The sequence below is a fragment of the Hipposideros armiger genome, unplaced genomic scaffold (assembly GCF_001890085.2).
Source record: "Hipposideros armiger isolate ML-2016 unplaced genomic scaffold, ASM189008v1 scaffold_238, whole genome shotgun sequence".
Lineage (NCBI taxonomy): Eukaryota > Metazoa > Chordata > Mammalia > Chiroptera > Hipposideridae > Hipposideros > Hipposideros armiger.
The window spans coordinates 2,221,839-2,247,480 of record NW_017731588.1 but is presented as its reverse complement, the minus strand read 5'-3'; the positions used below and the strand labels follow the sequence as shown (position 1 = coordinate 2,247,480).

At 50.0% G+C, this 25,642-nt stretch overlaps 2 protein-coding genes across 5 annotated transcripts in view; one reads left to right on the top strand and one right to left on the bottom strand.

The window, feature by feature from the left end:
- Nucleotides 1-2,761: 2,761 nt before the first annotated feature.
- On the top strand, nucleotides 2,762-4,494 carry MAP1LC3A (microtubule associated protein 1 light chain 3 alpha). 2 transcript variants are annotated; one of them, XM_019655321.1, is made up of 5 exons: nucleotides 2,762-3,094; nucleotides 3,371-3,426; nucleotides 3,512-3,618; nucleotides 3,889-4,058; nucleotides 4,327-4,489. In XM_019655321.1, the coding sequence occupies exons 1-4, from the start codon at nucleotides 3,055-3,057 to the stop codon at nucleotides 4,049-4,051; spliced, it is 366 nt and encodes a 121-aa protein (XP_019510866.1). In that variant the 5' UTR covers nucleotides 2,762-3,054; the 3' UTR covers nucleotides 4,052-4,058; nucleotides 4,327-4,489. The 2 variants fall into 2 exon arrangements, with proteins under 2 accessions (XP_019510866.1, XP_019510865.1); XM_019655320.1 differs by having other exon boundaries at nucleotides 2,766-3,094; nucleotides 3,889-4,494.
- Nucleotides 4,310-25,642, bottom strand: part of PIGU (phosphatidylinositol glycan anchor biosynthesis class U) — a 97,413-nt gene continuing 76,080 nt past the window's right edge. For 2 of the 3 annotated variants that reach the window (XM_019655318.1, XM_019655317.1), the window contains 3 exons: nucleotides 23,963-24,087; nucleotides 17,467-17,609; nucleotides 4,690-5,143 (listed from right to left, as the gene is read on the bottom strand). In XM_019655318.1, coding sequence (XP_019510863.1) covers nucleotides 5,030-5,143; nucleotides 17,467-17,609; nucleotides 23,963-24,087 — 382 coding nt within the window. In that variant the 3' untranslated portion in view covers nucleotides 4,690-5,029. Of the gene's footprint in view, nucleotides 5,144-17,466; nucleotides 17,610-23,962; nucleotides 24,088-25,642 lie in introns of all 3 variants that reach the window. The other variant, XM_019655319.1, reaches the window with a different exon arrangement.

The following is a 25,642-nucleotide window of genomic DNA, read 5'->3' as shown; positions in this document are numbered from 1 at the left end:
TAGGTGTGTCCCAGTTGTTTTGCTATTATAAAAATGCTCCAATAAACATACCTAACTGGGTTTCTTTGGGCTCATGTGCACTCAAAAGTAGAATTCCTGGTTTGTAAGATATGGGCATCTTCAGTTTTGATAGATTTTGCCAAATTGCTCTCCAGTATGGCTGAAATGATTTACACTCCCATAAGCAGCGTAAAAAGTTCCCATATTCCTCGAAAACTTGGTGTTGTGTGTTGCCAGACTTGATTAGTTGGCAATCTTTTATTGTTTGTAGATTCCTTTGGTTATTCTGGCTGGGAATGATACTTTTGCTCTTTTCTTAGTCTTGGTGCTCTGGCTGGGACCGCCATACAATACTGTATTTTGGTCAATGAAAAAATTTTAAATTTTGTTCCTGGCTTTAAAAGGAATAATGCTTAACATTTTACCATATACTTTGGTGTTTTACCATTAAATATAGTGTTTGCTGCAGGTTTGGGCTTTTTTTTATTTTGGGAGAATTAGGAAACCATTTGGACTAGTTGGCTTTTTGAGGTATATGGCTACTCAGTTTGCCTATTTCTTTTTCATTTAGTCTTGGCAAATTATCTTTTTTCTAGAAAATTGTCTATTTCATCTAAATTTTAAATTTACTGGCATAAAGTTTATCTAATTTTTGTCACTTCTGATATATATAGTTATGTCCCTTTTGAAATTAATCTTTATTTTATTGATCTTTTCAAAGGTCTATGTTTTGTGGTCCATACTAGTGTTTTTGTTTTCTATTTCTGTTCTTCATTATTATCATCCTCAACTTGCTTTGGGTTTACACTGTTGTTCCTTTTTAAAATTCTTTGACACTGCTCATAAAGCTCCTATATGCTTACCTACTGTAACAAGGCTATAAATCTTCTAATTGCTGCTTTAGTTGCCCTCTCCCCCGCTCTGAGTTTTTATTTTATTCTCATTTTTAGTTTGATCTAAATAGTTTCATTTCTGTATGATTTCATCTTTGAGTAACAAGTTTTTTAGAAGAATGCTTAAATGTCCAAACATTTGGAGCTTACTTGGCTCCTGTCTGTGGTCAGGGTCTATGGTCTGTAGGAAATTGACTAGTTGATATCTGTTGAGAAGTTTCTTGGAGTCTGGCAGCTAGGTTGTTTTTTTGTAAATGTCTCCTGTGTGCTTGAAAGTAACATATTGGGTTCAGGGTTCTATCAGGGTCCATTGCTCAGGATTATTAATAGTATTAACATCTTCTATATTACTTTTTGGCTGTTTGGTCTATCAGTTACTGAAAAAGGTCTTAACTTAAATCTCCTACCATGCTGGAGGATTTGGCAATTTTTCCTTGTATCTGGTCACTTTTGCTTTATACATTTTCAATACTTTTTTTTTAACTTCTAACATACAAGTTCAGAATTGTTATATTTTCCTAAAATTGTCCCTTTAATAATTTTGTAGTGACCCTCTTTATCCCTAACCATGTCTTTTGCCTTAAAGCCTATTTGGTTTCATTTTCTTATAGATACCTTTTGGTTAGTTTTTTTCAAGTATACCTTTGTCCGCCTTTTTACTTTTGGTGTCCTAAGGTTTTTAAATGTCCCCTTGTAAATAGTATAGAGCTGCATTTTATTTTTCTTGGCCAATCTGATCATCTGTTTTAATAGGTGAATATAAAACATTTTCTATCTCTGGTTTGGCACCATTTATAATCCTTTCTTTTTACTTTGCTTCCTTTTTCTTCTTTTCTGCCTTCCATTACATTTTAATACCCTTTACTAACCTTTTTTCTGCATCGGAGTTATACTTCCTATTCTTTTAGTGATTTCACTTAAGTGTCTGAAACACATAGTTGACTTTACAAAGCTGAACAATTATCATTATCTTTAATTTCCTCCTCTTGTATAAATCAAGCTTCTTAGAACACTTGAACGCGGGTTACCCTCTCCAGTCTTACCTGTTGCTGTGTTTGGTGCTCCTTGTTTTGCACTCCACAAATTAATCATCACTATTCATGTTCCAATTAAGGGCTTGTTTAGATGACTTACATGTTTACCAATTGGGTTGCTCACCATTTTCCCATCTAATTTCCTGTTTTTAGAGCTCTGCAAATTCACAACAAAGTGCCTAGATGCTTGTATTTATCCTGCTCTGGATCTTATGTGAGGATCCTGGTCTTGAATCAATTTGGGAAGCTCTTTTTCAGGAACCGCCTCCTATTTTCTTTTCTCTCTGGAACTCGAATTGGACATGTGCGTTCTTCTCACTTTACCATTCCAGTCACTTCCTCTTTTGTATATCCTATCACCTTTTTTCTCTATTTAATTGCTTCTGATTATCTTCCACTTCAGAGATTCTCTTCTGCTGTGTCTAATCTGCTTTCTTGCCTCATCCTTTGAGACTTGAATTTCAATAGCTCTATTTTTCAATTCTAGAAATTCCTTTTAAAACCTCTATGTTCCTTTTTAGTGTCTTGCTCTTTCATGTTTTAATCTCCCCCTCCCCACCTTTTTCTTTCTTTAACTATAAGCTTCACGAAGGCAAGGAGGATTTTTGGTTCACTGCTGTCATTCTCAGCGCCTCCTCATACTGTCTTTGGAGCTCACAGACTCGACTGTGTACTGTCACATACATGACAGTGACAGCAGGAATAGGGGATGCTGAGCCGCAGCCTGGCCTGCGAGTCCCGGCTTTCCAGACTCTGCTGAGCCCGGGCTTGGGGTAGACAGACCCGCGCAGGCCATGACATCATGGGACTGTGACGCGCCCTGGGAGCCCCCTCCCTTCACAGTGCGCGCCGGGAATCCAGGCTCTCTGCGCCTTGACATCACGGTCCGGGCGGGCGGGTTTTGCGTCGGCCCAATGGGAGCGGCGCGCCGGCCTCCCCTTTAAGGAATGTTGTGACCTGACGTCACCCGGGCGAGTTACCTCCCCGAGTATCCGCCGCCAAGCTCAGCGTGAGCCCCGGAGCCCTTGAGCGTGAGGTACAGAGCCCCCGGAGCCCCTGAACCGCGGCCACATCCCCACGCCGTGCGCCCCGGAGCCTCGGCCTGCGCGCCCCGCCGGGCCCGCGAGATGCCCTCGGACCGGCCTTTCAAGCAGCGGCGGAGCTTCGGTGAGGCTCGGCGGGCAATCAGCGAGTGTTTGTGTGTGGGGGTGGGGGACGTGGGGGGCGCGACCGACAGGGCTGCCGCAGGTGACGTCAGCCCCGTGACGTCAGGCTCCAGCTGGACCCCAGGCTGGGAGGCAGGTTCAGGCCTGGGCCCGGGCCTGCCCGACGGCCCCAGGGGTGGGGGCTCTGGGGAGGTAGGGCCGGAGGGGCCACACCTCTGAGACAGGAGGGGTGAACCGTGAAGAGGACCCAGCCTCACTGCCCGATCTCCTTCCGCAGCCGACCGCTGTAAGGAGGTGCAGCAGATCCGCGACCAGCACCCCAGCAAGATCCCGGTGAGTCCCTCCGCCTCCTAACATCCCCACCCGGCCCCAGGCCCCGCCCCAGGCTCATGCGTTCCCCGCCCCACCCCGTTCCCAGGTAATCATTGAGCGCTACAAGGGTGAGAAGCAGCTGCCTGTCCTGGACAAGACCAAGTTCCTGGTCCCAGACCATGTCAATATGAGCGAGTTGGTCAAGATAATCCGGTGCGTGGGCAGCAGCTGTCAGAGGGGGACTTGGGTCCTGCTGGAGTCAAGCAGTGGGCCAGGCCCTGCGAAGGCTTGGGGTGGGGCATGGGATGGGGCGTTGGGTACCTGTTCTGGGGAGGTTGGGAAATGTCAAGGTCAGTGCTGGGGTCAGCACCAGATGAGAGCCTCTAGATGGGGCTGGGATGGGTGTGAATCAAACGCTGGGCAGCATTTTGGGGGAATCTGAGCTACACCCACCCAGCAGCCAGGTCCTCCTGTCCACTTCAGGCGCCGCCTGCAGCTGAACCCCACGCAGGCCTTCTTCCTGCTGGTGAACCAGCACAGCATGGTGAGCGTGTCCACGCCCATCGCGGACATCTATGAGCAGGAGAAGGATGACGATGGCTTCCTCTACATGGTCTACGCCTCCCAGGAAACCTTCGGCTTCTGAGCCAGCAGTAGGGGGGGGCTGGCCTGGGAGTGGGGGGCCCTTTCAGGCTCTGCCCAGGGAGCTCCTGGCCCCTGCACTGAGCTGCCTCTGCCCTTGGGGTCAGGGCAGGGATGCCACCCCTTAGGGGGCACCAGCCACTCCAATTCTGCCCTGGATAGATCCTGGGCCAGTCATGTTAGGGTTGTCCCTCTGGGTGCTGGCTGGATGGGGGAGGGCGGGGAGCAGCCCCCAGCACCCCTGCTCTGTCTGGTTTGTCTCTTTTTTTTTTTTTTTAGGCCCCTGCCTGTCTGTCCATCTGCCCCTCCCCTACCTGAGGCGCTACCCCCTGCCTGGACCCACCCACCCCTGAAGGTCTGGCCCCTGGCTCACTTGGCCTTGACATGGTGTATGGATCTGTGGGCACTGTCCTTCTGCAGAATAAAGATTGCTCAGGCCTGCCTGGCCCTTTGCCTCCAGCTGCTTGGGAGGGGTGGGGAGGACTCCTGGTGGAGCTGTCTCACGCTATTCTTGGCTCACCAGTGCACGGACTTGTGTTCTGTGGACTTAGGGTTCATGCTGGAAATCCACACCCTTGGGTAGTGTACCAATGCAGTATTAGGGGCCAAGCCCCTTTCCCGGAGTACAGGGTGGGTCCAGGGTAGACATCTTCATAACAAAAAAATTTATTAATATTTTTAAGTACCCACAACCTAACAAACCGTGCTCACCCTTCTTCCCTTTTCCTGCCTGGGAGGGGGCTCCTTGGTGTGCAGAGACAAAGTGGGGGCGGGGGAGTCCAAGTGGAGGTGCTCCTGGCAACCGAGGCCCCACAGACCTTGCTACCAGCCTTGGCTCCCCTTTGGTGCCAAGATTTGTGACCCTGGACTTGAACCTCATCTGTCTGAGGACTTGTCTGCTGGCGACTCTGGCTAGAGGGCTTGGCCCAGCTCCTGGCCTTCCCACCCCATGAAGTCCGTACAGCCCTGTGCCCAGCCAGGCCTACTTCAGCACAAGCATGGCCTCGGTGCCGTCCTTGGCGGTCAGGTAGAGACCATGAGTGAGGTAGTACTCTCGCCGCAGGAAGGCATAGAAGTAATCGGAGATGAGCAGGATCTGGGGGGAGAAAGTGAGTGTGAGAAGCTTTGAGGTACCTCCCTCTGAACCTTGGGTCCCTGAGGAGCTAGGCAGGTGTTGGGGAGACCTTACCCAGGGACCCACCACCTCAGGACCCACCCTTGATCCTGCAAGGTCTCCCTGGCACCTTAGAAGTGCCCGTATTGCCCTCCCTCCCTCTACCATGGTCTACACCTCCTTCCCAAGCCCTGGCCTCTGAACTCCAGTCTGGTACTTCTGCAACCAGAGGCCCCTCCACCCCAGCCAGGCCCCCTGTCAAACCCGCTTCTTCCACTGGGCACCCATGCCTCCCATCTTCCATCCAGTTGCCCAGGCCACAGAATCACCTGATTAATTTTCCCTCCCATATACAAAGCCACGAAGTCCTGTCACTTATACCTCCTAAACGCTCTCAAATCCACCCATTTCTACCCATCTTCACAGCTACCACCCCGGAGAAAGTCACTGTCAACAGCAGCCTCCTCTCTGGGTTCCCTAATCTCAAACCTTCCCCTCCCCACAGTCCATTTTCCTTAGCAGCCAGAGGTTGCTTTTCAAAACAAACCTGGTCACGTTCAAGTCTCTAAAGTCTCCCTGTGGCTCACAGGGTGGCGCTCGCACTCCAGGGTCTTGTACCTGGTCCCTGCCTGTGCGCACCAACCCCTCGCCCGGGCTCCACCTCACTCTGCTCAAGCCTCTTCGCTCCCGCTGCAAGATCTTTGCTGTTCCCTCTGCCTGGAAGGTTCTCTTCCCTTTGATCTAGTCAGCACCTGCTTGCCCTGCAGGTCGCAGAAAGAATCTTCCTCACAGAAGCCCTCCCTGACCCCCCAGATTGGGTTGTGGCCTTATCAACCTCTATTTGGTAGCACAAACTCATCCAAATGGCAGTTTGACACTCATCTCTGTGGCTGCCTGATGACTGTGCTTTCTCCCCTGCACTGGGCAGGGTTCCTGAGTGGCTCTGCCACTATGGGCCACACAATCAAAAGGGCCCTAGAAGCGCAGCCCACCATCCACCTCACTGAGGCCTGGAGAGGAATAGGGATTTGCCAAGGTCCCCCACATGCCCGATCTATAGTCTTACAATGCCATTTGTCCCAAGACCTCCAGTGCCTGGAGCAGGAGGGGCTGGGCCCAGCGTCACAGAAGGATGAGGGGAAAGGGGCTCACACTGCAGACACCACCAGATCTCAGGCACTTAGGCGCCTCTCAGACTGTCAGCACCAACCACCTCTGGGCAAAGATGGGGAGATGGACGCCCTGCGCAGGGGAGCACCTGGCTCAGGTCTCTGACCCTGAGACCCCTGTCCTGGGCAGTCTCGCTCACACTGCGGACAAAAGGTGGGCTGGCCTAGAGCAGGAGCTCAGAACCAACACCAGTGACGGCCTCAGCACAAGGACCCCACAGGAGCCTGTCCGGAAGGCTTGACGATCCCCACCTTACAGATGAGGAAGTAAAGGCACAAAGTGTTCATAGTTGGTCTGAGACTATCCCGGGAGAGCTGGACTAGTGGCCGTGACCCTGCAAGGCCATGCACCAGGGGCCCAGAACTCAGCCGCTGTGGGTATCAGTAGAGCAGGCAGAGCCCAGGGAGACCCTGAGGCCTTGCCCCACAGCTGCTCTTCAGAGGCTGTTGTCACAACAATGGCTGACCTCACACCTTGCAGCCCCTTTCTTACCCAGGCCCAAGGTTCCCGGTCCAGGGAAGGGGAGCCTGGAGCTGTGGCTGAACTGGCGAGGGGCTGATCCCCAAGCCAGGTCAGATGAGGGGCAGGTACAAATTCAAAAATTCACAAAACAAAACAAGCCAACTCCAATGTCACACACAATCAGCTGGAAAAGTAGTAGGAAGTCAAAATATTAGGTATTAGGTGGAACCATGTGAAATTGCCATTTCTGCAGATCAGGAATGGTTGAATATTGGCAATTTCATATGGTTCAATCAAATATAAGGGAAAAACACCCAAGAAATACAAATAGTAGAGTAAGCATGTTATTTAGAAGTACCAGAACCAGTAACTATAAGACCTCAATGAGTTGTTCTTTTTCCTTATAAGTCTTAACTTTGTAAATTAGGTACATGTATGAAACTGATAAAAATACAAATCCAATGAACAACAATCAGCCAATCCAAAGAACAGCAGAGGGAAAGAGAAAATAGCAACTTCTCACTGGAGAAGCCTGGCAAACACCATCTGAATCCAACGAGGAAGGGTAACAGCATGAAATCGTGTGGCTAGCACGTACAGCCTGAGCATTCCAAAAACCCCAAACCTGGTCTCATGACGAGAGAAGCATCAGACAAACCCAAAGTGGGGACACGCCACAGGCTACCTGGCCAGTGCACCTCAAGACCATCCAGGTCATGAGAAATTAGGAAAGACTGAGGAAGCGAGCAGAGGACATGGGGGAGACATGACAACTAAGTGTTAACGTGGCACCTCTGATTGGATTCTGGAAGAGAAAGAGGACATGATGGGGGCAAACTGGTGAAATCCATGCCAAGTCTGGAGTTAATAATAACGGACCAAGGCCAGTTTCTTGGTTTTGACAAATGTACTACAGAAATATAAGCTGTAAACAATGCAGGGAACAGGGTGTGGGGCACATGAGAACGCTGTGCTATCTAAAATGATTCCCAAATTGGGGCGGCCAGTTAGCTCAGGTGGTTAGAGCACAGGCTCATAACACCAAGGTTGCCGGTTCGATCCCCACATGGGCCACTGAGCTGCGCCCTCCACAACTAGATTGAAACAACTACTTGACTTGGAGCTGATGGGTCTTGGAAAAACATACTGTTCCCCAATAAACTTTTAAAAAATAATAAAAATAAAAACATTAAAAAATAGATTTATTTAAAAAATAAAAAAATAAAAAATAAAATTATTCCCAAATGTAAAAGTTTATTTTAAAAAGCAATGCACTATTGTTATATGCAACAACATGGATGAGCCACAAAAATATTTTGCTGAATGAAAAGAAGGTTTCAGGAAATGTATATGTAAAATTTGTGTATTTCACTGTATGTAAATTTCACATAAGAAAACTGTAAATAGGTACTGAGCTCAGGTTAATGATACACATAGTGAGATATTTAGCAGGAAATGTACTGAGGCCTACATTTCACTTTGAAATATATTTTTAAAAATAAGAGATCGAGGGATGGATAATTTGTGATCAGATCATACAAAGAAAGCAAAATGTTAATGGTCTAACAGAGTCCAGGTGGTTGGTAGATGGGTGTTCAATGTTGAGTCTTTCAGCTTTGCTGTGTGTGTGAAAATTTTCATAATGAAGTGTCAGGGGAGGGTGGCATGGAGGGAAAGAGCCCTGTGTGCTGGCTTGGTCTGTTTGGAACAGAAGGTCACAAGTCCTGAGTGGGTGCCCTGCCCCAGGGACAGGACACCAGGCTGGCACGGAGGCTTGGCTCTTTCCGAGGGAAGCCCCTGGCTGGTCACAGGCTGGCTGAGACAACCTCTTCTGACCTTGAAGCTTTCCCTTTGGGCTAAGGAGAGGGATTTCCCAGAAGCACTGGGGTTCAGCCAACACAGCAGCTGTAGACCCAGAGCCCCTGTGTCAAGTCTGGGCAGGGGAAGTTGGGCAAGGGGCAGTGGAAATACCATGGGCGAATTAGTGGCTGTGTGACCCTGTGTAAGTCACTCCCCTTTCCCTGAGCTGCATTTCCCTCGTCTGTAAGATCAGTGATAAACTCTAGTTTATTACCTGCAACGGTGGCTCCCCTAGTCCTTGTTCTGTCTTTTGGTGCTTTGAGTCCTGAAGAGCAGCCGTTCTTTAAAGCTGCCCTCACCGAAGGCTGAGCCCCTCAGCCTCGCCTGCCACCGACCACCAAGTCCTGCCAGTTCCCTGCCTCAGGCTCTGACTCAGCCCCCTTTTCTCCCTCCCATGGTCTCCCTCATCCTCCTGGGGCCTGCGGGATCTCTCTCTCTCTCTCTCTCTCTCTCTCTCTCTCTCTCTCTCACACACACACACACACACACACACACACACACACACACACACACACACTTCACTTGCCTGCTCAGAAGCCAAAGGGCTCCTACTTATCCCTTGAGGGGCATCATCTCCATCCCCTGCCCTTGGAGTCTTCCCTAACCCCACGCTCAGTTATGTGACCCCTGAAGTGAAGGCAGTTCCCGTTGCCCTCCCCACCCAATGGGATGGCATCTGCTCCAGCTCGTGGGCCCAGACCCTGAGCGGGGCTGGAGCTCTGGGAGTAGTTGGTTGGTCCCCACCCCCGTGGCACTGCCCCAGACAGGGCTCAGTCAGACCACATTCCTCTCTCACTGGCAGCCACGAGGGCTCCAGGATTCCACAGTGGGCCACGATGAAGGTTTAATGGGGCGGTTGAAAAAAGGCACTCAGGGACAGAGAGGGGGAGATGAACCAAACAGGACACGCCCTGTCACGGGGTGGGAAAGAGGAGAGACAGGAAGACCAGCACACTCTGAGGATCTGCCATGGGCCAGGCCCTTTGACAAGAAGCCTATCACTGCATCTTTACAACATCCTGTGGCAGGGCTTATGTGCCCCACTTAGAGATGAGCAAACAGAGGTTAAGGGTCTTGCCTGGGGTCACATGGGAGTAAGCGAAGCGTGTAGGCTGCAGTGCTGACCTGCCCACCTGAGGCCCAAACCCTGGTTCTTCCCATCCCCCCAAAACCTCCCCAACTTGAGGTGCTAGGGGCAAAAGGGGTTGCACCCACACAGGCTGAATCCTGCAACAGGCCCATGCTGACACTTCCTAAACACTAACACCCCTGTGGAGGCTGGGCTCCCCATTTACAGCTGTCTCCTAGCCAAGGAGAGCGAGTTTTTTTGGAAAAGGCAAAACAAGTGTCGGAGACGTCCAAGCCAGCAGAGGCCAATCAGTGCGCCTAGAAGCTGTAGGGCTCAGGAGAGCGGCCTCACCCACCACGGGCCCCTGGGTGGCAGCTTCCTGGAGAAGCAGGTGCTGTCACCCCAGGCATGTCCCAGTTCCCCAGGTCTCTTGCTCCTGTTGGAGATGCCGATACTCGACAGCCAGCCTGCACTTGGGGGAACTCATGGGGTCGTCACCGTCGGCAAGCATCCTCTGCCCACACTGCCTAGGGAGCTAGCAAACTGGGAGCAAGAGAAGCTGGCAGCTGATGTATGGGGCTGGGCAGGGTTCTGGCATGACCCAACAACGCACAGACCTGAATGGCCACGCGTGGGAGGAAATGGAGGAGAAACAGATCTCCACCCTTTCGCTCTAAAGAAGCAAAATAATAGGGAAATCGCTGGGCTTGTCTCGGGGTCTGGAAGATCACAAAGTGAGATCAAAGTCAGCTGTGATGGCAATCATTATCTACTGGGTACTTTTCCAGGGACAAAAGCTGTCCTCACTCAACTCCCTTGAGTCCTCACAACTACCCTTCTGGGCTGAGGAAACTGAGGCTGCCACCCCCTCTCCCCAGGCTTAGACAGCCTCCTCCCTGTGCTCAGATTCCAGCTCACACCCTCACCTCTCTTCCCTTCTTGGCAGGGTGAGGTTTGCAGAGTACGAATCTGATCACAGTTGTCCTCCACGTAAAACTGAAAGCTCAGCCTGGTCCTCAGCATAATGAGGCCCATGCAGGCCACGTGGCTCTGACCACCGCTGTCCTGAAATGGCCTCATTCCCTATCAGGTGGCACGAGCCGGCCCGGCAGAACTACCTTTCACAATGGCGAGCTCACTCACTCCCCACCCCCCATCTCAGCACCTGCAACCGGTTAGACCCTCGGGACTCCACTTAGAGGCTGCTTCCCCCCTGGAAGCTTCTTTAACCGCCCAGCTCTGAGCCCCCAGCTGAGCTGACCCGTGCACTGCGCTGCCCCGCTGCCCCGGCGCTGCCTATTTCCTTTTCTTTCTCTCCCACACACCGCGAGGTCCTGGGAAGCAGGGCTGTGTCTCATTCACCCCTAGTAGAGTGCCTGGCACATAGCAGGCACCTAATTAATATTTACATATAAATTAGGCCCAAGGAGTTGTGACTTGTCTAAGGCCAGCGAGCCAGGAAGGATGGGGCTGGGAGCTGCTGTGGAGTTTGAACCTCCCAAGCCCAGGCCTTCCGTGGCCATGCCGCTTGTATGTAGCCTGGGCTTTTCCTGTCACTCTGGTTGTGAGGGAAGGAGAGACGGAGGGGAAGGACCTGTGAGACAAGCTCGGGATGCTGAGCACTGAGCTAAAGGCCTGAAGCACTGAGCTAAAGGCTATGGGAGGGACAAAGGAACAAGCTAAGATCTTGACAAATGCCCCAGGATGAGCAAAGTGAGGCAAACATGCACACCCAGCTAGACATGGGCTCCCGCCTGGGCCACAGGCACCTCATGTCAGGAGGAACAAATCTTCCCACACAGACCAGGATGCTGCAGCCAGGACCATACACCACCCATGGGAATAAACCTGACATGTGCCTCCATCTGTCCACAAGTGGGGGCTACACACCACACAACCACTGTTGATCTGCCCACATGGCCCCTAACATTGCCTCACTGGTCCCAGTCCCCAGAATGACACACCAGGTCGACTGAGAGGCAATTCCAGGAGATAGGACTGTGGGTTCATTTGTCCTGGGGTGAATAAGCGAGTCCTGAGCAGCCCCAACATGCCACAGGGCTGGTGCCCAGGCCCCAGCCTCCGGGCCTCCCTGGAGACAGAAAGCAGAATGGCCAAAGCGGGGCCAGCCCAGGACCTCCAGGGTCTGCAGCACAAGGAGGGGGTCAGGGTGAGGAGGCAGCAGCTCAGAGATTGTTCCAGGCCTTGCTGGGAAGGGCAGGGGGACAGGGTAGGACCCAGAGGAGTGGGGCTCTCGGGGCCTGCCATGGGGTTGAGGGGTAGGGGGCTCTGGTTCTGACCCCCTAGGAATGCAGCAGACCTGCCACAGGCCCAGCTTGTACCAAAACAGAGATGGAACTGGGAGGTTAGGGTAAGACAGTGTCACTAGTCATAAAATGTGGTTTCTGATTCCAGCTCATTCCATTTATTCATCAATAAGCAGTCACTGAATATCCATCTTGGTGCTGGGGATAGGGCTGTGACTAAAACAGACCCAGGGGGCTGCCCTAATGGAACCCACAGTTTACTGAGGGCGTGATAAACAACAGCACGAATAAACACACCCCTTCTGGGCTTTGTGACTTCGGAGCCTCCGCTTCCTCATTTCTATCAGGAGGGGATAATAATAGTGCCTCCCTCAAAGGGCTATTAGGAGAATTAAGTAAACTCCTTATCATAATAAAATAAAGAAAAACAACTTCAAAGGCTGTCAGTAAAGGAATAGTTACATCAAGTGTGGTGAGTCCACATGAACAAGGAGAGATCACCAAGATGTTTTATTAAAAGGAAAAAAAGTCATACTTCCATCGTGATGCCAACAATTAAACACACACACACCAATAAAACTCTTTCTCCATGAGCACACGAGCAGCCGTGAAGGCACAGGGAAAGGTCCAGAATGTCACACAAGCACATTATCCAGAAGATTAAAGGGACCGTATGGGCCTGGCCCCCAGCAAGCTCTTTAAACATGGGCCACTATTAATTATAATTCGGAGAAAGATTTCCTTATGTTCTCTGTTTTTAAGTTGAACTAGGAACTAGGGTGAGTGGGACATCTTACCTTCCTCTTTTTTAAAAAGCTAAATTTAAACCCATTCCTTGTTGTTTATATGTCATCCTTGAGGACCATTCTTCTTTTGCGGTCACTGACCTGCAGGGGAATAGGGTCAGGAACAAAGGGGAGGAGACAGGCTCCCCAGGGATTTGCTCTGGATATTTGAACAGCATGTTGTTCGTGCTATTTCCCACGTCAGCATATGAATAATGGCAACAAGGCCCCATACATTACACGTCCAATCCTCTCAGCACCCTGGGAGGTGGGAGAAAACTGCCACCCAGAGAAATTCAATCGCTTGCTGAAGGTCACACAGTAAGGAAGCAGAGGGGCACTGCAACCAACCAGCCTATCTCAGTACACACACACACACACACACACACACACACACACACACATGCATGCACACAAACACACACGCACGCATGCATGCGCACACACACACTCATTCTCCTATGGATGGTTTACAGTTGTCATTTCCTGGTTACTGACTCTGAGGCACAATTATAATTAGCACATGATCTGTCACAAGCTAAAAAATACTTAATGGCCCCAGGGAAAGATGGGGCCTAAGTCACTACTGGTTTACCTGCTGGTATAACTAATAATCTACCAATAATTGGCACTACCAATAAATGGCACTGACCAACTCAATCAGGACTTAAAATCTACAGGCCAAATGTGCTCCTGATTCAGTAACAATGGGCCAGGCTTTGCACACCTGCCGAAAATCCATCCTCATCTGATTCCCAGGACAGCTCTGATCTGTCTTGTCCAGGGAGGGGAGCATGAGGACCTGGTGACCACAGGCACCATCCAGGTAGAAGAGAAGAGCTAGCTGTGGGACTGAGGACATGTCCCTGAATGCCACGCACCTCAATGGAAGTGCTGACTGTAGGTCAGACGGAGGCTTGGGCTGTGGAGGACATGCAGAAATTTCGCTGGCCAGAGACCAGGTTCTGGCAGAAGCTGGAGAAGTGTTGGGGACATAGCGGCCACCTACTGACCGCAGCCAGTGGGGGTGACTTGGCTCCCACCTGCTCACCTCCTAGACCACCTCCCCTTCCCCTCTCATTCTCCGAGTCTGAAAGGTCCAGATGCCACTCCTCACAGGCCCCTCGCAACAGGAAAGAGAATCTTGTTCCCTCTAGATTCCTCCAGCAGGTACTCTCCGCACATTTGGTCATTCATCACATGGTGTTCTCCCTGGCTATCTTTGGTTCATTCATTCATTCAACAAATATTTGCTAAACAACTTCTCTGTGCCAAGCACTGATCTGGTAGTTGGGTCCCTGCAGTGGGTAAGATCTCTGCCTTCATAGAGCTCACAGGCCAGGGGTGGGGTGGGGTGGGGGGGGGCAGAGAGAGAAGAAAGTAAATAATATAAAGTTATAGATTGGGTAAGCGCTAGGAAGGAAACCAATAGGGGGCTAAGAAACAGACCGTGGGGCAGGGGAGCCCTGTGAAAGGCCTCTTGGAGGAGGTGACATTGAACTCGTACTAAAATTCTAAATGTCTCCTATTTGCACTCTGCAGCTCCCAACAGGTGTGAGGGCGGAGGTAGTATAACCCTCCGGCTCATGATGAGGGGTGCTCTTCTACTCCAGCCAATGCTCCAGGACAGCGACATGACACGAGTGCCCGCCTTGGTGAGTAAGGGCCCCATCAGACATGAGCCTGCGTGATCTGGCAGCGGTGGCGGCCACAAGGCCCAAAGCCAGCAGGCCCAGAAAGCATCTGACCCCACAGAGCTGTCTCTGGCTCAGAGCCACCACAGAGCCCAGACCCGAGGAGGCTGATGACACAGTAGTGCTAGATGTCTGAGTAAACCGCCAGCTTACAGGCACTTGGACTACTGCTGGGAAGCCTGGACGTTGGTCTGATCTGTCTGAAGGGCAACTTGGCAGTATCTGCCCACATGTGCAATGCAAATGCCCTCTAACCCAGTAAATCCCACCACCTGGAATCTGCCCTAGGAAAATGCTGGCATGTGTACACAAGAGTATGTGGAGGGATACGCGAGGCTCCTCCCTTTATAATAAAGAGCAAAACAACCAGAAGCAACCTCAGTGTCCATCTGACTGCCTAGTCATATCCATCAGGGATGGTACATCCTGACCACGGGATGTCGGAGCCATTACTGATGAGATCATTACGTGAAAAACATCAGTGTAGGATTGCATTTCTTTATATCATCAAAAAAGCTCTTTCTGTGTGCACATGGACATAGAGCTGTCTGTAAACACACCGAGCACGTCTGCAGACACACTCCAAACGGACCCCAATGATCTCACCTGCACTGGGTGGGAAGGGCTGGGGACCGGCGGATCTTTGCTCCTATTCCATATGCTTCTATTTTGACGTCTGTCCCCCAGCAATAATGAATTCATGTATTACTTGTATGATTGAAAATACATTTTAAAAAGAGGTTTTTACAAAAAGTTAAAAGACAATGCCAATGGTTGAGCCCGGTGTTTCTCTACAGCTCAGGCGTTAACATATTGCATCTAACCTGGCCTTGGTTCCTACCACAACCCCATCCTCCTTTCCCAACTATTCAGTGTCTCCTGCCTTCGATGACACCTGGCCACTTGCAAACATCTCCCATGCCATTTACAGAGACTCGGCGCGTAGAGACAGCCAAAGGTAGCCACATAAAAACACCGTTATCTGGCAAATTCCATGGATGCTTCATAATCACTGCAGCTGTACTCCTGACCACACTTGACACTCATGACCTGACAACAGGCTGTGGGCTGTTTCAGGGGTGCTCACCAAACTCCCCAGAGTCCCAGGGCAGGCCCAGTGCCCTCACACGCCAGCATCACTTTCCAGGGACAAGGGGATTCAGCGAGACAGAAGAGCCTGTACAACCTTTCGAATTCCTTCAAGATACTGAGTTGAATTCTGCAGATTTCTGTTTGTGTGGGGCAACCTATGTTGCTGAGCATCCCATCAATAACCACTGTGGGACAGGCAGAATAGACTCTCCAGCCTGGTCCCACCCAGGCTCCAGGGCCCTCCATTTCTCTTCCTGCTGTTCTCAAATCAAGATAAATAGCTGGGGGCCGGCTGAGTGGCGTGTTGGTTAAGAGCTGGCTTGGGACGCCAGAGGGTCCCGGTTCGGATCCCACGTGTGAGGGCCAGTGACACTGCCCTCTACACCTAAGATGCTGAACAACAGCTCAACCTGGAGCTGGGCTGCTATGAGTCGCCGGCGATGACGTAGGGTGCAGCGGGCAGCCATGGGCTACCGTGAGTAGCCAGCAGCCAGCGTGAGCGGCCATCCAGAAGCCGGTGACTGATCTGCCTCGCCCAGGAAGAGCGCAATGATGGTGCCAACTTGGGCCAGTGAAGCAACGTCCTCCACAACTAGACTGAAGAACAAAAGGACAGCAACTTGTCTGTTCCCCTTCCCCCAAATGCCCAATAAAATTCCCATTCCCCGATTCCCCAATAAAAATCTTTTTCTTTTTTTTTTTTAAAGATAAATAGCTGGGCTGGACATTAATTATCCAGAAATGTCTATGCAGGAAATACCAGACCCATCACTCACTGCAAAAGCCCTAACTCCCTTCTTCTTTCCCAGCAGCTAACCTTGGAGGCAAGGATCTCCCTGGGGGTTTATTCGGTGCCATCATTAGTCGCTCCTGCAAGCCCTGCTTCACATCCAGCCCATTATGCACGGGAAATGCCTGGCTGTGCCAACGACAAGTGAAATGGTCAATGGTACAACTGATTCTTATAGGACCTTGACAATGAGGACAGAGCTGACCTGACAGAACGCAGCATAGTGGACAAGGTACCTTTGAAGAAGTGTGCTAGACCACCTGCAACAGAATCTCTGGGAGAGCTTGTTAAAAATACAAATTCCTGACCCTGTTTTCCACATCTACTGTGTCAACATCTGTGGAAGTGTGATCAGGGAACCTGCTTTTTTCTTTTTTAACAATCAAAGCCATGTAATGGTGACAGTCCCCACATAACCACAGGATTTAGGACAGATTAGCAAGGAATCTGCATTTTTAACAAGTCCCCCCCCATCCTGTTGCTGAGAACCACTGCTCTACAGCATCACGCGAGGGGCTTTCCCGGGGTCAGAGAAGGTCGGGGCTCCTTGCCGGTACTCCTCATTCGGTAACCCCCACAGCCTCTCCCACTACTCCCAGCCGTGCAGCGTGTGCTCCAGCTGGACCAAACCATTTCTCATCTTCCTGCCTTTGCTGCTGCTGCCCCCCAGTCTGGAAAGCGCCCCCCTTGCCTCTGCCCTCACATGGTGCACTCAGAAAGAGGGCGCTGTTACAGAAAGAGGGTGGGCTCAGAAACGGACCCTTCCCTGAATTTAGTTCTTGGCTCCTCCAATGACCTCAGGCAAGAGGCAACCTCTGCGAGTCTCTCGGTTCCTATTTGTTCAATAGGGGTAACACTATCTCACAGGCTTGCTGTGAGAATTCAATGAGATGATGGCTCAGCATGGTGCCCAACAGATGTTAGCCAGGTTCAGGCCCCCCACCCCACCCCGCTGTTCTTACTTCCCTATGTTCTCTACCAGACCACAAGCTACTTGATGGGAGGGATTGTCCCCTCATTCACACCACAATCCCTAGCTTGCAGAACCCCGAGCCTAGGTGGAATGTCTGAGGCTACAAAACCAATCCCTGTCCCCATGCTGCCCTTGACTCTTACCTGCCCAACGTTGAAGGTCAGTGTGATGGCATAAAAGAAATTGGAGTTGGCGCTTCCTGCGTAAATCCAGAGGTGCCACAGGACAGGGAAGAGCAGGGAGCAGACGATAATGATACAGGCAAGGACAAAGATGTTTCGCAAAACTGCAAAGACAGACAGTCACAGTTAGCCCCGTGCTGATTCCCTTTGGGACCTTTTCCTTGCTGTGATGCCCCATAGGACGGACAGTCCCAGGGAGAGCCTGGTGTAGCTCAAAGGCAGAACCCGCCCTCCAACCCCCAGCCCTACTCAGAGGCACCGGGGTGCCAAGAGGCAAACCTTAGACCCTCAAGTCAGTGTTTTCCCATGTCCAAAGCTGGCGGGAGGTCCTAGATGTGGACTCCGTACCTCCCACTGTGGGCTTGGCTGGCTCCAGTAAGCAATGCCATGAATGCATCTGGGCACTGCAAAGGGGGCATTTCAGCCAAGAAACTGCCCTCTAGCCCCCAATCTCAGAGTGTCCAAGAGTAACTCCTCCCGTCTCCCCAAGCAGGATGCTATCTGGCCACAGGGGATGACGGATGGGAACCACAGCATGAACGCATGGAGATTAGAGCCCCACAGTGAGTCTCTATGGTGCTACACAGAAACACGTTTTCCATTCTCCTGAATTCGTGTCTTAGGTCTCCTACCTTGCTTCTCAAATGTCCCTCACTTTTTCTTAGATGATTTAAAAATCTTTTTGACACTCTCCCTCTGTAAAATAATTCCCCCACCCCCATTGCCAGAGGGAATGTGGAATCCCACTAGGGAGAAAGCTCTCCCTGAATCAGCCCCAGGGAGGACCTTCTATACAGCGTGGTCCCCAGGCAGGTAGGTGAGTTCAGCTGGAAGGGAAGAAAGCATGATTATGGGGCAAAGACTTGGCCTCAGAGAGACCTTCGTTTTTAAAATTCCTGCTCTGCCAGCAAGTGTGTCCGAGTCTCAGCTTCCCTCAGCATCTCTAAAATAGGACTAAAATGACAACTTCATAGAATTCCATTAATTCAACAAGAACATGTGTGAAAACCCTGGCACAGATGGATTACTGTGTGTTTTCTATTGTTGCTATAATTACCACAAACTTAGTGGCTTAAACAATATAATTTATAATCTTACAGTTCTGGAGGCCAGAAATCCAAAATGGGTCTCAAAGGCTAAAAACCAAGGTATCTTCAGGGCTGCGTTCCCTCTAGAGCAGCGGTTCTCAACCTTTCACAGGGGTCGCCTAAGACCATCGGAAAACACATATTTTCGATGGTCTTAGGAACTGAGACACCGCTCCTCTATCTGTCTCCAGGCCCACATGCAGATACGCCCACATACAAGTACCCGGCGACCCCTGTGAAAGGGTCGTTGGACCCCCAAAGGGGTCGCGACCCACAGGTTGCGAACCGCTGCTCAAGAGGCTCCTGGGGGAAACCCGTGGACTTGCCTTTGCAGCATGTAGAGCTGCCTTGCGTTCTTGGCTTGTGACCCCCTTCCATCTTCACCCAGCAATGTCGGATTAAGTCCTTCTCACACTGCATTACTCTGAACTTCTCTTTTGCTTCCCTCTCTACTTTTTTAAAAAACAGACTTTTAGAGCAGTTCTAAAACTGCAAAACTGAGCGGAAGGTACAGAGATTTTCCATGTACCCCCCTGCTTCCACCTCTTCCACTTAAAGGGCCCTTGTGATTACACTGGGCTCACCTGGATATTCCAGGCTAATCTCCCCACCTGAAGGTCCTTTGGCCATAAGGTGATATATTCACAGGTTTGGGGGATTATGGCGTGCATATCATTGTGGGAGGTGAGAAGGCATTTTTCTGCCTGCTGCACTGCTTTTTTCCCCCTTTTAATTCAATGGGAGATATCTGACAGTAGGATTATATACTATTTTTATTTGTTTCTTTACATTTTATTGTATTTTTTTTTTAAGCTGAGCCATCCTGCCACCTGTTGGCAGCTCAGCGGCTGCTCAGCTTGGGCCGGGCATCAAACTGCTGTTGCTCAGAGCTCAAACTCTTGAGCGAGCTCTTAACCAACTGAGCCACTCAGCCGGCCTCTAAAGTAGTTTTTCTTTTTTTTCAATCTAGTTCCGGGGGAGAGGGTGCCCACCATCCCATGCGGGAGTCAAAGCGGCAACCTTGTTGTTAAGAGCACACACGCTAACCAACTGAGCCATCCGGCTGCCTTATTGTATTTTTAAATAAATGAATAAATATCATTTAACATAAATTAATAGAATACCCTTTTAAAAAAAAACTTAGCACTGGGGCTGGTTTCCAGCAGGCACTTCATGAACAGAAGTTCCCTTCCACTCTCTCATCATGACCTTCAGGAAATCCCTTCTCCCAAATCCGAATTTTGGGAGATTGAAGAGATGGGGAAACTCCTGAAACTTAAGGCCGCTGGCCTCAGTTGTACAAAGACATGGTTGAAATGTTATTCTGGGGGTTCATGCATTGGAAGGGAGACTGGATTACACACACGATTCTCGATTTTGGTTGCAAAATGAAATCATCTGGGGAAGCCCACCCAGACTAAGTAAATCAGAGTCTCTAGGGGTGGGGCCAAGCAATCCACATTAGTTTCTAAAAGCTTCCCCAGTGATTCTAATATGCAGCCAAGACTGTGAACCACTGATTACAGCTGCAGGCAGACTCTTCCCAAACAGGAGGCCCACACTAGTCATCTGCAACACAGGTGTCACAGTGTCACAGTGAGGGTGATCACAGGGTAGTTCAGAGTACTTGCTAAGGCCGAATGTTTTTAATTTAAGGTTCATTCTTTATTGAGAAATTACAGGTGTTTTTTTGGTGCTGGTTGTTATTGTTGCTAAAAAGTCCTTTCATAGATTAGATAGATAGATAGATAGATAGATAGATAGATAGATAGATAGATAGATGATAGATGACAGTCCTTTCTTTTATGAAATGGAGATGAACGGCTGGTAGTTGACTGTTGTAAGTCTTAAGCAACATAAAAATTGGCAACTCTGTCACCAGTTTTTGAAATGTTAGTGGTCTGTGAAATCCCACAATTTGGAAACACTGGCCTGGAGGGCTTCCAAGGTCCTCTTTTCTGATCTGAAATTTCCACTACTCTGGGTTTTCAAAGCTGAGAGGTTAAATCCTTGACTCAAGCCTTCCTGAGACCTCTCCTGTCTTGTCCTTTCTCCCAGAAACAGGAAATCTTGGAAAAGGGATGTGTGCACTGAGGTCAATTGTTGTTATTATTATTATTAGACAATGTTACAACTTCAAGAAAGAAGAACTAATCTATTTACCGTTCCTCCACTCCAACATGACTATTTACTTTCTCAGTGGTTCTTTCAGATCCCCTGGAAATTATTTTGCTGAAAAGAATATACACTATTTCTAAAATAAAACCCCTGTGGCCTGACAGCTCACGTGGGTCTTTATTCCATGCCTCTAGTCGCTCTAGATTTCAGACCAGGTGACAAGAAGGTGACCAAGTGCACAGAGACTGAGACAGGCTCACATGCAGCTCCTGAGTGCAATCATGGAGAGCTGCAAAGGTACATTCCTATGGGCCGGGAGGAACTGTCACCAGCATCCAGTTGGCTTCTGGCCTGTGGTGACCTTTGCAGGGCTGGGAGCTGCTACGCACTCTTGCTGGCTAACAGGCCAGAGGATTAAAGCTATATGCCAGAGCAGATGGAGCTAGGGACTCGGGGCACAGGACAGCTTGTTCCAGGCACCAGGAGGTGTCGGAGATGTCAGAGATGACCAGGGCCTAATGAGACGAAAGGGCTCACCCTTCATCAGACTGGCTAGGCCAGATGGAATCAGATTCCTCGCGATGTTCACTGGGTGGCTTATCCAATCTCTGGCTCTACTATTGACAAACTGAAACTTCAGGCAAGTCCCTTTCCCTCTCTAAGCCCCAGGCATTCAGAAATAAAATTCTACTTGAAGAATCCAGTCCCATCAGGAGAGGATTTAGGGACTTCAAGGTCAAGGTGATGTTCCCTTTCTTAAACTAGGGGTTAGGTGCATGGGAATTTATTGTATTGTTATTCTTTATCATTTATAGGTATTTTTAAAATCAATATCCTTTTATCGTTATACAATAGTTAATAAAAACAAAATAAAACACACAAAATCCAGCCCTTTGGTAACTGGCTGTTTTGGCTGGACCGCTGCAGGCTGGCACCGGCTCTGCCAGCAGGCTGTTCCCTAACACTACAATTGTGTGCCTGTATGACTCATCCTGGCCCCAGGCACCAGAGTCCCAGTGTCCGGGGCCCATACTCAGGGAAGGGCCCATGTGCCTCTTCTCCCCACTGAGCAGGACAGGAAAACAAAAAGGGGAATGTGTGAGCAGCATGTTAGCACTGGTAACTGATGTTTAAACTGAATTCTTAACCATATTAAAAATCTGAATATGTTCAACCTAGGCTTAACGACGTCTCAAAGCCTCCACTTATAGGTTCTCCGGACCAGGCTGAAGACACTCCTCGCTGGACGTCATGACTCACAGCTGTCATGCCCCAAACAGACTCTCCGAGCACAAGCATTCTCTGTGGAAGGAGCCGGGCACTGAGGGAGGCAGCCAAGGCCTCTGCAGGACCTTCCGACAATGAACTTGCCCAGCCAGCCAGCAACCACATCTATTAGATCACCCAGGTTTCCGGAAACTCCATCTTTATTTTTTTGTGCCTCATCACCCCAGAGGGCATAAAATAGCTTATGTCAAGTTTTGAAAAATATGTTTATTGCAATTATTCTGAATGACTCTGGCTACCAAGCCTGAAGCTCAATCATGGGACTATGCAGGAGAGCCCCCTGCATAATTATTACCGATGATGGTAACTACAGTGCTATTGACATTTATTCTTTCTCAGAGAAAACTTAAAACACGCGTGAAGATATTCTCCCCATTTGACAGATGAAAAAAATGAGAGGCTCAGAAAGGTTAAATGATTTGCCTACACACACGTGCTAGAAATGGGAAAGCCAGGATTCGGACTGGCTCCAGGCTGTGTTTAGTAATATTACCCCAGGGAGAGAGCTGCTTGTGCGGGATACATAGCTAAGGAAAAACTACTCTACTTTTGGGGGCAGAGGATCAACGTCCCTAAGACCCACCCTGTCACAAACTGGGGTATGTTCACATGTTTGGTGGCCTTGTGACTTGTCATTGGCCACTCTGCCTAGAGACCCCAAGCTGACTCTGGGCCCTCTCTCTGCCCTGGGTGATTCTTATCTGTGCAATGAGGATGTCACAGGCAGAAGATGCCACTTCCTCCTCCCAGTCAGGCTGGACTGGTCAGAGCCCCACCAGGCCGTCACCTGTGAGAGCAGCCCGGCTTGGCCCTCCCACTCAGCTGTTTACCTGCACTCAGAGGCCCATTCTTACAGGTAGGTTTCTTTCTGGCAGCAGGTCAGTTTCACTTCCTGGTTGCCACCCAGACAGCCCCAAAACAACAACAAAGACTCACTTCCCCTGACCTCCCGGGTTCATTCTTGACACCTTGCTGTGCACCCACTGTAGGCAAGGAAAGTTCAATAGCTCCCTTTCCAGGCTGGTTCGGAGAATCAAGTGGTGCCGGGCCACTGACACTGCCTCTTTATTAGGGAGGTTTCAAAAACCCATCCACAAACATCTGCCCAGTTGTTCTGTGTGTCAGGAGTGATCCTGGGTGCTGGAGACACAGAAGTGAGTCATGAGCCTGCCCTAAGGGAACCCACAAACACTGAAAAGAACCCACAGAGAGGGCTAAGAGCCCAACCGAGGGAAACACTGAGGGCCTAGGAAGCATAACTAGATCACGCTAGGCCATCTTCTGAGCAGGGCATGGTTAGAGCCTAAAGGGGTCTTCTCGGTAGGCGGCAAGTCTAGTGTTGCCCCACTGTCTTCTGTGGGCCTTCAGGTGCAGCTCTGGGAAATGGTTCAAAGCCTCAGGTCTAGCGTTGCACTGTCCAATCCGATAGCCACTAGCCATGTGTGGCTTCTTCAATTTAAATTAATTAAAATTAAAAATTCAGTTTCTTAGTCACATTAGTGGCTGTTCTATTAGGCTGTGCAGATAAAGGACATCTCCATCATCACAGAAAGTTCCACTGGACAGCACTGGTTAACAGCGCACAGATCTGGATTCCAATGCCAACCATTACACTTACCAGTCTTATGACCTTGAACAAGTGGCTTTATTTTTCTGTACCTTGGTTTTCTCATCTGCAACATGGGGATACTTTCCTCAAAGGTTGGTGTGAAAATAAAATAAGCCCATGCATGTAACACTCTTAGAACCCCAGAGGCCAGGTCCACAGTAAGTGCTCAATCCATGGCAGTTATTTTTATTTCCATCACTGGTCCGCAGCACCTAGGAGGCAGGTATTGTCTCCTGGTACTGCTAGTACAGCCGATGCTCAGCAAGTGCCTATCAATTCTTCTTCCCTGGCTGCCTCATCCAGGGGCCAGGCTGACACAATCTGCCACCAGGAGATTAGAGACGGGAGTACTCACATCTGTAGAGATGATTCCACACGGGGAAGAAGGCCATGTAGAGGGCAACGTCCCCCACTGTCGGGTAGGACTTGAAGATGGAGATGACGGCAATCTGGATGAACATGAAGAAGACAGGGTGCTCCCTGGGGCAGGGCAGACAAACAGACAAAGGTCAGTCAGGGGCCAGGCCCATCCCCGACACTCCTGACCCCATCCCTCAAACCCAAAAATACTCTCCCAGGGGCTTTAGGCAGGGGCTGGCTCTGCCACCCACAAGATACTGGGGGCCAGGCCAACTAGCAGAGCAGAAAACTGTGGGGACCCAGAGATGCCCAGCAGGAATGAGAAGGGCACAGCAAACACTAGAGAAACAACCCACAGAGACATTTCCAATCAACCTCCCCTCAACCAGCTCCAAGCCTTCCCCCAGGAGCCTCTGAGGGAAAAAACAAATGAAGTCAGCATTCTTTATTACTGGGCTTAAATGACTGCTTGTCATAGTGTAATTAGGCAGCCTCCCTTGCCAGCGGCCCCTGTGACAACTGGACCCAGGGCAGTAAGTGCTTCCTTGCTGATGCTTTTTGTTCTGACAACAGGGACTGTGGGGTCTACAGACCCTTAGCTACGATGAGCTCCCCTCCAGAAAGAGAACTGAAAGCTGTGCAGCTTTTCAGCTCTTAAGGGCTGGAATTGGAGTTCTTACTTAAACTAATGACAAAATGGCTACCACTTCCTGAATGCTTGTTCTGTTAAGTTCTGTGCTAGGCCCTTTTCCTGCATCATTGCATGTGATCCTCACTACAGCTCAACTACCCCTTGAGGCAGGCAATGCTGTCACCCGCACTTTACAGATGAGGTTCAGAGAAGGTAAGGGAGTTAATAAGCGACAGAGTTGTTTGTCTTCAGACCTGCTAAGCACCACCAAGATTGTTCTCCTGGGTGCCCAGCATGATGACAGCTCTGATCAGGGAGGGTGGGGACAGAGCTCAATCTCCAGCGCTCCTCCGAGAGCTGACCACGTGCAAAAGGGAAGCCAACAGGAAGAGGCCAGATCTACGCCCTCCTCAGCTCCACGTAAACAACATGCACATGGCCTGCTTTGCACAGTTCCTGGATGCCCAACTCATGGCGGGTTTCTTCAGAGGTTCATGGCATTCTTGTCTTGCCGGTCAAAGGTCAAGGTGACTCAATGGGTATAAATCTGAGATGGGAAGACAAACAGGTACACACCCAAGCACTCTAGCCCTTCTATACAGCAAATGCCTCAAAGCTCAGCTGGGCAAAGTCACGCAGTCCTGTAGCTTCTAAGAAGGGTCCAGCTAGCTCAGTGAGCACCTTCCTAAAGACAATCCAAATCACTGGCTTTGGGCTTTTCTGTCGCTGCTAATAGCTGCAACATTTCTATGAAAAGGCCAGTTAACAAGTAGTGCCAAAAATCCTGGATACCAGAACCTGCAACGCTGCCTGGGGAAAGGTGGCCTGAAGGGTCCTGTTCTCACAAAGCTGGCACTGGAAGCAAACACTGCAGGGAGCTGGAGAGTTAGCGGAGCTTCATATCCAGGCACAGGAGGGCAGCAGTCGGGGAGGTCAGATATCTTCATATCCTCTGCCCCCATAACTCTGAGGCCCTGGCCTGGTGGTGGTGGTGGTGGTGATGTGTGTGTGTGTGTGTGTGTGTGTGTGTGTGTGTGTGTGTGG